The following is a 14,512-nucleotide window of genomic DNA, read 5'->3' as shown; positions in this document are numbered from 1 at the left end:
TGCAGAAAAATACTTTTATTAATTTTCCTTCTCTTCAGAATAGCAGATGTGTAAAGGGGTAAGGAGATTGTGTATGTGGGTTTTGTGTGTGTGTATGTGTGTATTTACACAGCGCTTTTAAAATATTCAAAATTGAAAGTAGATAAAGGAAATGAGTAGAGGAAGCTCTTTCCTTCTTATATAGATTTTAATACATTGAAGCAAAATAATCTGTATGAAGAAAGCAGAGAAACAAACTTTTTGGGAAGTTATAACTACTTAGGGTGAATTATCAGCTAGACTTCTGCATGGCTCACAAATCCAAGTGTTCAGTTCAAAGAAAAAAGAAAGAGAACCCCTAAAGAAGGTGCTTGTGGAATTATAGTATATTGATGAATGTTTTATAAGCACATGGAAATATTGATACAAATACAGAAAACAAAGAACCAAAATAGAACAGATACTGAGATAAAGGCCAATTCGCATGGTAAATACTTACAAAATTGCAATGAAATTAGAAAGGATGAGGAAACAGATTTTTGAACAGATAGGTGAAATTGAAAGAGAAGAACAATAAAGGCAGAAGATGACATAAAACAACAACAAAAAGTTTAAGCCGTTTGACGCCGAGGTCAGATGGATTGAGTCTCATGTTGTACAAATTCCGTTTGTTCTAAATGGACTACTTGAAGTGACCTGCCAGCGAGGACTTTCTAAGCAGGAGTCTTTTGAATTGATTTTCTGATTTGTTATACAATCTTGATGCTAGTCTTGAAGTTAAATGGAAACCAAGAAACTAATATGCCAATCACCATTCTGCAGAGGTTCTCAAAGTGCAGGTCCTGGACCAGTAACGTCCGCTCCTGGGCTTCCACCCCAGACCTTCTGTTTTAACAAGCCTTCCAAGAGATTCGAGTGCAAGCTCAAGTTTGAGAACCACCGCTTTAATGTATGGAATGGTCTCTAAGTACATTTAAGCTCATATTGGTGACCTAACCTTTGACTACATTAGTTCACAAGACCTACCAATACTATGACCCCATAACCAGTCTGGTTGAACTGTTTTTCTGTGCAAGGTGGGTGAATACCTTTTGCAGTCTTATGCAGATGCTAGTGTGGGTGGGCTTCCCCCTGAAATTTCATAGCAGCCTCTGCAGTCTCTTAGTTTGGGAATCTTACAGAGCTTCTGAGGGCCATCATCCTCGATGGATGCAGATGTCTCTCCACTAGGTAGGTATTTAAGCACAGTAGGTAATTATACTAGTTGTCTCTGGGTATCTTTTGAGAATCAGTTGCTAAAAGGTAAGGAAAACAAACAGGAACCCAGCCTTGAATAAGAACAGGTAATTTTTTATATGGGCTCGCTTTCCTTAGTTTTCTATTGAATACCTGCCAGAAATTTTGTATTTTCTTGCATCATTATCTAAAGCATATCATTTAAATAAACTGCTTTTTCAGCCTGTTAATTAGTTATAAACACATTGTTAAATATACATTCAACAGATAATCCAGTTGGCTATAGATTTCAAATTCAGAATTTGCTAGTGAAAATTCTAAACACTGTGATAATTAAGCACAGGTGTTCAAAATGCTTAGATAATAGTTAATGTCATCTTTCAAGTATATCATTTCTTTCAAATATATACTGACAAATATTTTGGGCCGTTTTAACTTCTACAATATTAAATATATATACTCTCAGATATAGACCACTAATAATTACATGAGTGATAATGGGCAGCATCGAAGGAAAATAAGGCACAATAATTAAATTTTGTACATTTAGACAATTTTTATAAAGTATTTTATCTTAAAATGAATTCTAGGCAAACTGTCCATTGTTTTGGCATTATCAAGTGACTAAAACTATTTGAACTCAGTAGTTAATTTTAGCCTTCATATATTTCCAGGTAAATTTAATCCACAAGTGTGGGATTCATTTGCTTTAGATCTGAAAATGTCATTTTGGAAGAGTCGTTTGATGTTGAGGAAATCTTGTGAGACCTTTAATAAGCCTCTTAAGTCCCGGAAGTTATATTTTGCCTGAAGGAAAAGAAAGCTACACCTTAAAATTTCCTTAGCTCTTAAGTGAGAACTTTGGATTCTGGAAAGGTTGCGGATTTGACCAAATATAGCCAATCTTTCTTCTCGTTGGCATATTGTCTTTGAAATCAGAGCCTCTAATTTGAAGTAAGCAATCTATATTCTATGTAATTTTTTTACTGAAGACACACAAGTAGAAAGCAGGACATCAAGACATTTTATTTAAATACTTCACATGTACTTTGATATGCATTACTCTCTTTGTTCAGCAAAGAATGTAAGAAAGAGGAAGGAAGAAAGCATCAGCATTTCCGTGCAGTAGAACCTTTCTCCCTATAAGATATAATGTGTTATATACAACGGAAATATTTTTCCAGATGTCTGTATGTCACTAATAAAGATTTCGACTGTGCCTTAGGGACAGAAGCTGAACGACTACACTCTTTTATTCTAATCATTTACTTTGTTTTTTAATCTCTAAAAGAGTTTTTAACACTGCATAAAACATCGAAGAAAAAGGACCCTTTTTAGAAAGATATCTAATTATGAACTTAATCTAATTAAAATTTCATTCAGTGGTTACACACTTTCCTTTTAACTTTTATTTTCTATCTAATGTCCCATTGAGGAAATGACTCAAACCACTTCAAATGATGCTATAACACATTTTCCAGGGATGCTTTTCATTTTGATCTGTATAATTTCCAACTTTTTAAATCATGTTTTTGATATTAGAAGAATACCATGATTATATTAACCTCCTGAATAAAAGATTACTATTAACTTATTTGCTTCCTGGTGACCCTTTAAGCTTACAATTTAATTATATATTATAATTTATTTAATTTTGGACTTGATGTTAGGATCTTTTAAATGAGCATTGTTTTGTTGATATTATATATGATATAATATAGGCAGGCACATTTAAATTTACTCAAAAAGATGCGATTATTTTTCCACTGAATATTTTATGATAGTAAGTTTTGTGGTTATTACTCTGAAAAGCAAAATCAAACAAAAGTGAAGAGTAATGAAGGATCAAAGCATACTTGCTGGGAGATGATATAAAAAATACAAATTATAAGAAGCAATTGTAAGTGACCTAACATAGGAGTAGGTGGATATTATGACTAGACCTATAAAAGTAATTCAGTGTACTGTGCAGGTCCTGTATTTAAAACATGACATTTCATTTGAGAGTAGAAGAAAATTTGAAATGAAAATGTTATTTTTGCCTCTTCCCTGCCTCTGCCAAGTAGATTAAAAGGGGGAAGTTGAGGTATAAGAACTCAGAAGAACTCCTCTACCCTGACACAAAAAAGACAAAGGAAAAAAGAAGAGAAAGAAATGCTGTGAAGGAAAGAATGCAAGATCCTCTGACAGGCTGAATACTGGATGGGAGGAGGGGGCAGGCAGGAGACAAGAGTAATTGAAAATTACCCCTATATCCACCGGGAGAGAAACCTAAAGGATAGAGTTACTAACTGGAACCTAAGGGCGGGAATGGGGACAGCCAGAAAGATGAGGAAATTCAGTCTTTGTCCCTACTGATTTTAAATTTGTGACATGACCCATAGAAAGATAACATCAGAAAATCGGTTAGAAATATAAGCTAGAACAGCAGGTGGGAGCCGAAATGAAAATGTTGGTCGGAAGGCAGGTCGACAAAGAAACAGATCTTTCAACTTAAGAAAAACAAGCAAGTGTTAATTGTGCTTATTATATAGCAGTCCTTCACATCTGCTTTTTTTTGGTGACATGGCATTACAGTTAATGACGCCATGCCGTTCCACAGTTCTTGTCTGGTTGCCGTTGTTGTTAAATAGGATCCCCCTCAAGATTCCACAGCCTCAAAGCAACTGTTAGTGTTCAGTGACCTTCTGCACCCGCTGTCTTCGGGGCTTTGAAATTGATTTTCCTCATCTCAGTCTCTGATAGTCTCTCTTCAAGTGTGCCTGTCTAGTTCATCACCAGAGTGAGAGCAGCGGCACAGATAGCTGAGGAACTGGAGGCGGGCGTCACGCAGGGCGTCGCTGGAAACATCAGAACAGAATCGGCCTGCTCCAGTGCGCTCTGTGTTAAAAAGGAGCCGCTGCTGCTGCTTTATTGCTGGATTCAATGGGGAATATTCTCACAGGATTCACGTTTTTCATTCCCAAATATGGTCTGAGAAGTAAAGAAAATTTCTGTCTTTATTCTACAAACCTCATGCGGATGCCAGGTCAAAACCATATGTTTCTGATAGTAATTTTTGCAGAATTTTTTATACATGAGAAGCATATTCCCAAGGCTGTAGGCAGAGAGTCACAGGATGGGGAAAGACTGTAATGACACACAGATATGTGTGCCTTATAATGAGTGAATTAGGCAATAAAAGCATTTTCTCATGAATTCATTGTATAATTTTCCCATAGCTGAATTTCAGCATTCACTTCTCTGTTTGCTCATTAAATATTCGTAGAGTTCTAGACACGTACTAAGCATTATGTTAGATGTTGAAACAGTTAAAAAGAAGTCGTGGGCTTAAGGACATGCATTAGTCACAAGATACACTTGTCAGTGCTTGATATTTTCTACAGTGCAGTAGAAAGGACACTGCTGACTTTGGAAAGAAAGCTTCCTGTCTGAACCTAAAAAATAACAAGACTCCTACTGAATATGACACCAAATGTTCTCCTCTACAGGGTATATGTTGACATAGTCCTTTTCTACTCTTCTAATTTATGTCTAAGAGGTCTTTACGTATGCATTTTAGCATATCTATTTTGAGGCCTAATTTACCTAAAGGAATTTTTTTCATATGAATGACGCTATTTGGTTTCCAAGTACATCAGCGTAAACAATCTTTATAAGTTCTTTTCTGACACACTGGAAAATCATCTGAAAACATCAAAGACCAGTGATTTTAAAATACAGTGCACTGGTGATTTGGCTTCTCTTTCAGTGTTTTATAATGTTTTTTTTTTTTTTTATTATGGACTTATATCTAAAGCACTAATTCGATGCCCCCCAATGGTCATTTAGACAGAGGAAGGGGAAATATAATTCTGAGATTTAAAGTCAGTGGCCAAGAAATACAATTAAATTCTGTTTTCTCTTGCAACAAGAGTAAATTTATGTATTAAGTTAGAAACGCCTTTAAGGTAAAGCTGTCTTCAGTCCCACTAATATCGATGAATAGTATATTTTTGAATATCATTACATTTGTTTTCAACAATATTTCAAAGTTGCATATTGCTCTAAGAAAAATAATTTTGTAGCAATTCAAGCCTGGTTCTTGAAAGAGTTCTTTACCAGTATCACCAAAGCAGACGGACATCATGGATTGATATCACAAATTTTGGAAATTGAAATGGAGCCGTCTAATTTGAAGTCGGCATGTGCTTAGCTCATTGTCTTGCACACAGAAAGTAGATACGTGTTCTTTAACTTCAGGCTGAGATCATAATGTAGAGTCCCACAGGTTCAGGTTCAAACTTTATTTCCCAGAAAGAAATGACTCAAACTACTTTCAATAAAGCTATAACACATTTTCCTGTAATTTACAACTTTTGTTTATCTGTTTTTATTTTACTTATTCATTTTTTTATTAGCTGTGGGTCCTTGTCCAAAGTACTTAATTTCTCCAAGACTGACTTTTCACATCAGCACAATGGTCACCATTTTATTTATTTTACAGTGTTTATTGAACAACTATTATGTGCCAGGAACTTTCTGAGTTCTGAAAATACTTAGGGTCAAATAAGACCATAGAGTTTACATGCTCATGGGAAAAGACAGCCAATACATTTGTGCGGTGAATATTTATATCGTTCTTATCGATCAGTGTGATATGCAAACACCTTTATTTTATTTTTTAAACGTTTCTGTCCATATTTTATTTGAAGCTCTCATTCCTAGAAACTTTACTCAAACAATTTGGATCTCTCCCTCCTACTCCACGCCCTTACTTGCTGCTGTGAGCACAGCAGGGAGCATCAAATGCTTGAGTCTTCTTCGCCAAGACATTGAGTGTTAATGCTAGGTGTTCTTACTAATCACCATGTTACTGCTGAGGGAGCCTGCATTCCTGTCTGTGTGGCCTCTTCTGATCCAGTGGCACACTCTGCCATTTCTGCGCTACTAAAGCCGTAGAAGTACGGATAATTCTGAGACCCAGGAACCTCAGGGAGGCTCTCTGTACCTGCGCCACCTACACACATCGGTGTTCTCCGTGGAATCCTATCACCCCTGCAGGTCTCAGATTTCCCCTGGCCTCCCGATATGCTGCCTGGTCTCTACCTCTCCAGGACTCTGCCAGGGGAGCCAGGAGCAGGGCCTCTGTCTCTGAGGCATGGCGGATCTTCTGGCCTCATTCATTCCCCCGCTTTTCCTCTTCCTAACTCTTAATGAGAAAGTTTTCTAGTCTAAGGGGAATCTTTATCTCCTAAATTCTATTTCTTTCTAACATTTTGGCTATATCCCAAATCCTTTCTATTTCTACTTTTCCCCAGAGGCTTTTCCTGGTACCAGACACTAAGGGCAAGAGAATCTGTCTTTGGCCATGGACCTACACGCTTGTTGCTATTCAGATGCCGCTTGTGTCTGTGTGCAGAGTGTCATCAGGTAGCTCTGTCTGCTATTTCTGTACCCTCAAGCATGGCATGGACATGGTAGGGAGAGCCTTAGACTTCTGTGGCCTCTTGCCACCTCCCCAGACTTGCCACAAAGCAGAGGGCAAGCTTCTCTTTCTGGGCCCTGTGGAATCCTCTGCACTCATCAGCTCCCCTGTGGTTCTCTTCCTGCTCTCATCCTAAAGATAATCTAGTAGTCTGGAGGAAAACCCCGCTTTATCTCACACTGTATTTTTCCCAAACATAATGGTTATACCCTGGTCCACTCCATTTCACCCAGTAGACTGAGCTTAAAAAACCAGCAAGACGCTCGGGCTACTTCTGCTTCTCATCTTGCCTCATCTCTCCTGGAGGCAGTGCAGTAAAGCGGCTGCTGGAATTAAGAGAGATGAGGCAGAGCAGGGACAGGAAAGCAGGGGGGAATTTCAGAAGGAAAAAAAAAACACTTAAAATAGTATTTTAAAATTTTAATCTACCACATAAACAAATAAACAAGAGCATGCGTGATTGTCAGAAACATTTTGAAGAAAAACATAATGATATGGTGGAGAGTAAAGGGAACAGGGTTTTTGTAGAATCTTTGTCCAGTTACATTTATCTGTCCAGCCTGACATTCACCTTCTCCAGAAGGAGTGGATATGCATCCTTTGGAATGCATTTTTAATCTTTTCTGGTGGCATTGAAGAAATGGTCTGTTGCTGTGGTCTGCCAAGCCTCTTGCTCGCTCTTCATGCATAATCCTAAAAAAAAAAAGTGAGAATCTAGATTAAAGGGTCAACTGCAGCTCATAGGCCAAATCCAGCCTGTCACCTGCTTCTGTAGTGATCATGAGCTAAGAGTGGTTTTTATATTTTTAAGTGACTGAAAAAAAAAATAATAAAAATATTTCATGACATGGGGAAGTTATATGAAATTAAGATTTTGAAGTCCATAAATAAAGTTTTACTTGAATACAGCCACACTCAAGCATTCAGGTGTTGTCACTGTCATAACAGCAGAATTGAGATGGAACCTAAAATATTTACAGTTTGATCCTTTACAGAAAAAGTGTGCCTGCACCTAATCTAAATGACCAGGTGATTCCTAGGCATGATAGTCCATCTTCTCACTCAGACAGAATACATGCCCGTGTATGAAATCACCAATATCAAATTTGTAAATCAGGCAGTTCATTTCATATACATTGGTTTTGAGGGTGTCACATTTTGAATTGGGATTTATTTAAAGTCTTCGAATGATAATTTTTGGTCTTTTGTGTTATAGATTCCAGTAAATGAATTTGGGAAGAAAAATAGCTCATGCTCATTGACCATTTATCTTGTGCTGGATACTAACATATGTAAACACCTCATCTATGTTACTTTATTTAATACTCATAAAATGCCTATGTAAGAGGTACTATTATTATTCCCATTTTACAGGTGATAAAACCAAGACACAGAAAATTTAACTGACTTGCCAAATATCACCCAGCTAATTAGAGATGAAGTCTGGATTTAAACCCAGACAGTCTAGTCCCAGAGCCCACATTCTTAATAACCATGCTGAATATGAATATGGTAGTAGGTGCTAAAAATTCTGCTTCCAACATACCATTTAATTCAGGCTATAAACTTTTAAATTTGCTTTATAAAGTAGTTCCAAGGGGAAAATGGATTCACAGAACAGTTTCTAGTATAATTTATAGAAGTAGTAACTTGTCGTTTGCATCTGTTCTAATTTTGTAGTTGATAAAACATTTTTAGATGCATTAGCTGATTTACAACCTTGTGACATAAGTAAACAATTAGTTCCATTATTCAGATTACACACACACACACACACACACACACACACACACACACCCACCCCTAATGCTTTCTAGGATCACATAACTAGGAAATGATAGATCAAGAACTTAAACCCACATCTTCTGATCTCTAATCCTGAATTCTTTCCGCAACATCTGCATTAGGCAAACTTTTGTGACTTTTGCCATGTCTGTATACCAGCTACCAAATTATTCACTTACTAATTTTCTGGAAATGGACTGTAACTTAAATACCTGATTATCCTTTCCTAGGCAATAATATACATAAAACCATGAGTTTGGTTCTTCTTTAATTTATCAAACACTCATATTGCGCTTGCTCTATTTTAAGCACTTTACTGTAAATGTTAACTCATATAAGCCTCATAACAACTTCTGAGAGGTAGATAGCATTATAGTTCCTATTTTACAGATTAATGGGAACACCAAAACACAGAAAGAGGTTAAGTAACTGGCCCAAGGACACAAACCTAGTAGGTGAGTAGTAAAGCAGGATTTGAACCTCAGCAGTGTAACTTCTGAGTTTTGTCTTTTTAGCCCTTTAATTTGATATATTCGATCTATTTTTAATGCACTTTAAAATAAGTACATGAGTATCAAATTTTAAAATATTCAACTATGTACCATCTAAAATAATCTTGCATAAAGACTGTACTGTACCATGGAAGACCTATAATCTGAATATGAATGAAAGAGCAAGTCCATTGACTTCATTGAACCTGTTGTTAGGGAACTAATGATAACTGTTAAGACACAAACTGAATGCGCTATGAATTACTAGCATAATTATGAAATGTAAACCATGAAAACATGGTGCTTTTTTTAAAATGTGGGGACTTAGGAGTATTGTTAACAGGAATCTTAAAATTAGTCACTTTTTTAAAAGAATTCCTCATACAGCACTCTTGTCATGTGATCATTCAATTTCTGTTTGATCATTTTCAAAGGAAGAGAGCATAAAACTTTTAGAGGCAGTTTGCCCTACAGTTTATGGCTCAGTTGTTCAGGAAGCTTTCTATATTTGATCTAGATCTTGCTTCGCTGACCCCTTCATTTCTTTAAGTTGGTTTAAGAAAATATTCTGTGATTCCTTCCTTTCTCTCCCTTCCCCCCCCCCCAACCCCCAGCAGATTTACCTTCCTGGTTATGTTTGACATAACTTAAAAATAAAATTGGCTTGCCCGCCTCCAGAACTGACCAGCTGCCTGAGTCCAAGCTTGATAGTACTGGTTAGTAGGGAAGAATTAGAATGTTTCATGGACATCCAGGAAATAGATCAGTCTGCAGACTATCAATGTACTCATGCATTCTTGTGATTATATGACTACACATTCTCATAAAATAGTAAATACACATGTAGCTATAAAGTAATAAGATTTGTTTTCTCAAGCGAAATGTGAAGGTGTTTTTGAAGGCACTTCATAAAGAGAAGTTCCAAAATGGCTTTGTGCAGGAAATGCTATAGTCAGAATAACTTTATAGTTTCTCAAGATGTCTGCTTGAAGGCACGCTAATCACTTGTGTGCATAAATACTGCTGTATACATTACAAATCGGTCTCTTTCATCAGCATCATTTTTACGAGTTGAGTTTTTTTTTTGGTTAAAATATTTTCTTAATTTCTATTTTTAATTATATGAAGTAGGTGATTAAAAGACAGGAGAGCTAATACATAGCTGTCTCTGTCTCCACACTTTAACATACTCGCATATTGATATTGGTAATGTATAATGATATTCTCCTGTTCCACAGGCATTTCCTATTCAAAACAGGAACAGGGACAACGCCACTGTTCAGTACTGCAACCCCAGGATACACAATGGCATCTGGCTCTGTTTATTCGCCGCCTACTCGGCCACTACCTAGAAACACCCTATCAAGAAGTGCTTTCAAATTCAAGAAGTCTTCAAAGTACTGTAGCTGGAAATGTACTGCCCTCTGTGCTGTAGGGGTCTCCGTGCTCCTAGCAATACTCCTTTCATATTTTATAGGTAAGAACAAATTTTTAGAATTATTTCGTCTGTAAGTCTAAATGTTATATTGTTGTTTTATTGGTTTTATCTATTTATTTGGTTGAGAAGTATATTTTGAGGTTATATCTTCTGGAGAAGGGTTTGGTAATAATATATAACCCGCAGGATATTTTAAGTAATTTTCAGTAAATTTAGATAATTAAAAAAGCTGCATTTGCATAAAGAACAAGCTTTATTCTTGGACACAGACGCTAGTGTTTGACATTTGCGTTTGACTTATCCCTCGTGAAACATGGGTAACTCTTTGTCATTTCATGTACACAGAATATTCGTATACTCCTACAACAGGTATTAGGGAACTCTGCTACTTGTGAGGTTACACGTCTTTCAGCTAATTCGGCTATTCAAATGTAAAACTCATCACTTGGTACCATTATCTTCACTCAGGAACCATCTCCTAAGAACCGTACATCTGTAAAACAATGAAAGAACTATCTCCAAGTTCATATATGTGGATCTTTCAGCTTTTCTGATGTAGTATTGATGTTAACCCAAATGATGGAAGCTGCAAATAGAAGTTATATCCCTCTTATTTAACTGTTTTGTAACACATATGAGCATTCGAACTATTAGAAATGGCTTTTGAAGATGTCAGAAATGACCACATCTGATTTTGATCTACTTCTAAGTGTAGGGAAAGGCCTACCACATCAAAATGCTAATGGTGTCCACTGAGATAAATCACAGGCTGTGTGGTTTATCTAACAAGAACAATAGTCAGTGATGCATTTTCAGGTTTATAAAGCGATTTGTGATGCCCCATGAAATTCTGTAACTGATAAGAGTATTACAGAGCTGTATATAGAATAATATGATGCTTGTGCAATGAACCAGTTTCTATCATTAGCTATAATACCCCTTAGTTATAAATTATGTACTTTGGAAAGTGAAATAACCATTTTGAGTCACAACATTTAAGAGAAAAATAGAATTTTGGAGCATGAAGGAACTTTAGAGATAACTGAGTCAGGGATGGCAACTATGTGGCACGTTACGTACTATTACTTCCAATTCTTTTGACCATGGTAGGCATCACTAATGAATCAGGGCTCTCTTTCCCACTGACCCTGGATCCAGCCTCATTATCATCATCACAGTGCTGCATGCAGCACCTCATAAAGCTACTATCAGTGATAAAAGCAAGATGGAACCTTTTTGTCATTTTTCAATCTAATTTAACTCCCTCCTTGTAAAAATTGTCAAACCAGGTACCGAAAGGGTTGTCACTTGCCAAGATCACACACTAATGAAACAATGCTATGCTATTTTATAACATTCACGGTAAATGAGAAATATGGCAACAATAAAAATCAGTATTCAGACACGGATTGTGTAGTATTCAGCTAGAAAATAACCAGCCATTAGGAGAATCGCTTCTAGTTAGCTTTATAAATTATTTATATTTGTCAGCATTGTGCTGCTAAAGAATATTAAATGGTTCTGAAATGTATCAGTCATAAGTGGCATGGAATAAATTAAGCATGCACATTTGTAGGGGATTCTCTAGCCATAGTACATGCCAAACAGATAAGTACTGTACAGTGCTGGAATTCAGTGTCTGTGTTGTTGACATGTTATTGGGCATCCTTTCTGATTGTAAGTGCTTGTGTCCTACAAATTATTAAATATTTTGATTATCAGCTCTGATACTATTTAATTTCATTAACATTGTGTGACTATGGAAAATATTATTTTAACATAAGATTAAAATATTATTTTAACGTAAGATTAAAATATTATTTTAACGTAAGATTAGATCACTGTTACTTGTGAGACTTGTACTCTTTTCAGGACGTATTAGTGAATATAATTGAGTATCAGACTTCTGAATAAAAACTCATTTATTTTTTTCAAATTGCCTGTTTTCACTGTTTTGTAGTTAGCATCCTCTTTTATTCTTACTAGTACTACTCTCAGAAAATTCTCCCTTTGATTTTAGTTTTCCCCACATGGAAACATATAAATTTTATAATTAATCTACTTAATTGTAGATATTTGTTGAACATTTGTTATCATCCAGTTATTGTGCTAAAAATTAAGACAATACAATCCAAGTGTTACCAAGCAAAAATTACTTTCATCCTCAAAGAATTATCTCATATTTTTTCTGCTGTAATTAAGCATAAATATACTTAGAATTTTCACTGGTCTTCCTGTGCTTAAATGACTAACACACTAATGTAGGGATTTTGTTTGTTTGTTTGTTTAAATCCAGTAAACAATTTCATTTCTTCATCAGTTATCATGACAAATCTTTTCAGACTGAAGATACCGCCTTTACCCTTGATCAAAAAGACTAGGTCACTTTTCTTAGGAGAGGTTGTCCTTTTCTACTGAATGTGCATGTAAAGCAGAGGAAGAAAAGAGGCCCTTGCCTGTACAGCTAGATCAGTCTGATAAACCCTAGAATTAATGGGGAAACCAATGTTATCATTACATTGACCTCACAACCTTTAACACAAGTGCAGTCATCCTTAACACTTTTTTTTTCATTCCCTTAGAGGTCTCCTTCTCTCATATGAACTGTCAGTATAACATCAAAGCCTTAAGAAATAAGTAAAATTTAAAAGTTTGAGGAGTTATTTCTATCCCAGAATTTTCTTTCTCACCTTCCAGTAAGATTAGGAGAAGTTATGAAGATGTGGCATGAACATGTCTCTTCTCTAAGATAAAGGTATCTCGTGATTATCAAATAACTTATGAAATGGAGGGAGGAAAGAAGGGGGGCAAGCTTTGTTATTTTTTTGTTTTTCCTATTCCCATAAAAATTTCAGAGAATAAAGGAAGGACAAAAAAGAAAGAGAAAATTAATTACTGTAGATCATGTAACTTTTTGCATGGGTAACAACTTTTGGTGTGTACCTTTCCAGATATTTTTCCATGCACCTAGGGTTCCAGATTTTTAATGCATTTTGTACGAGGCTTTCTCACTTATTATGCATTAAACATCTTATATGTATAATTTTATTTAGTGACTTTTTAATTAACTAGTTCCCAAAAATGCAATGACTGTTTTCTTATGCATGAGTATATTTGTGCGTACATGTGTTCAATTTGCTGTGCCAAAGGATAAGCATGTTTTAAATTTTGCAAAGCATGGCCAAATTACCCAGTTTATGCAATTACTAATATTTTTAACCCTTGCCAATCTCTTAAGTTAAAACATTTTATTGTTGTTCTCACTTATCACTAATAATGCTGAATATCTTTTCATATACTTAATGACCATTTGTATTTTTGTGTGTGAATAGCCTGGTTGCCTCCCATTTTTCTGTCAGGAATTTTCTCCTTTTCGTGATTTGCAAGCATTTATTTATTAAAGGTATGAATGATTTGTCATATATTTTATATATTCTTCCAATTTATTAACTTTGTTCATAATTGTTATACTGTACACCATACAGAATTTTTAGAGTAATCAAATTTATCAATTTTTTTCTTTATAATTTCTGATTTTCATGTTATACCTATAAAGTCCTTATTTACTCTAAGTATTTTTTAAAATTCATTTAAATTTTCTTCTGGTACTTTTATGGTTTTTCAATAACCATTTTAAGTCAACATTTTTCTAGGTACTCCAATAGATGTTAGAAGTTCAAATTAGCTCTCCATTCTAGAAACTCATAGACGTATGCAAACACACTTTTAACAGCGCATAGCAGTTTGGTTCGCATAAGCAAAAAAGTAGAAGAGAAAAGAAGGGAAATAGCTATCTCTGGCTGAAGATGTTGGAGAAAGACTTGATCTAGCAGGTGATACTTAAAAGGTGAAGAGGAATTCAGTTCACTGAGATTAATGTCAGAATGGTTAGTGGGAGATCGCCTTGGGGAGAGGTCATCCAAGGCAAGGAAAGAAAGAAACGTGAAATATCTACAGTGATGCATGTGGAGTGCTCATAGTGTGCCAGGCATTGTGTTTGAAGCTGTGAATGAATTACCGGATTTAACTTCCACAGCAACCCAGTGAGTTATTATCGCCATTTAACAAACAAATCTATCGCTTAGAGAGGCACCTCTCTTAAAGTCAATGAATGAT

The 14,512-nt window shown here is 35.7% G+C and overlaps 1 protein-coding gene across 1 annotated transcript in view; it reads left to right on the top strand.

The window, feature by feature from the left end:
* The window catches only part of TENM3 (teneurin transmembrane protein 3), a 426,084-nt gene that overhangs the window by 265,246 nt on the left and 146,326 nt on the right, over positions 1-14,512 (top strand). The window contains exon 4 of the mRNA XM_023532882.1: positions 10,197-10,435. Within this exon, the coding sequence (XP_023388650.1) occupies positions 10,197-10,435 (239 nt within the window). The remainder of the gene's footprint in view (positions 1-10,196; positions 10,436-14,512) is intronic.

The sequence above is a fragment of the Pteropus vampyrus genome, unplaced genomic scaffold (assembly GCF_000151845.1).
Source record: "Pteropus vampyrus isolate Shadow unplaced genomic scaffold, Pvam_2.0 Scaffold92, whole genome shotgun sequence".
Classification (NCBI taxonomy): Eukaryota; Metazoa; Chordata; class Mammalia; order Chiroptera; family Pteropodidae; genus Pteropus; species Pteropus vampyrus.
Note: the sequence above shows the minus strand (reverse complement) of the source record. Positions and strands in the feature narration are given on the sequence as shown.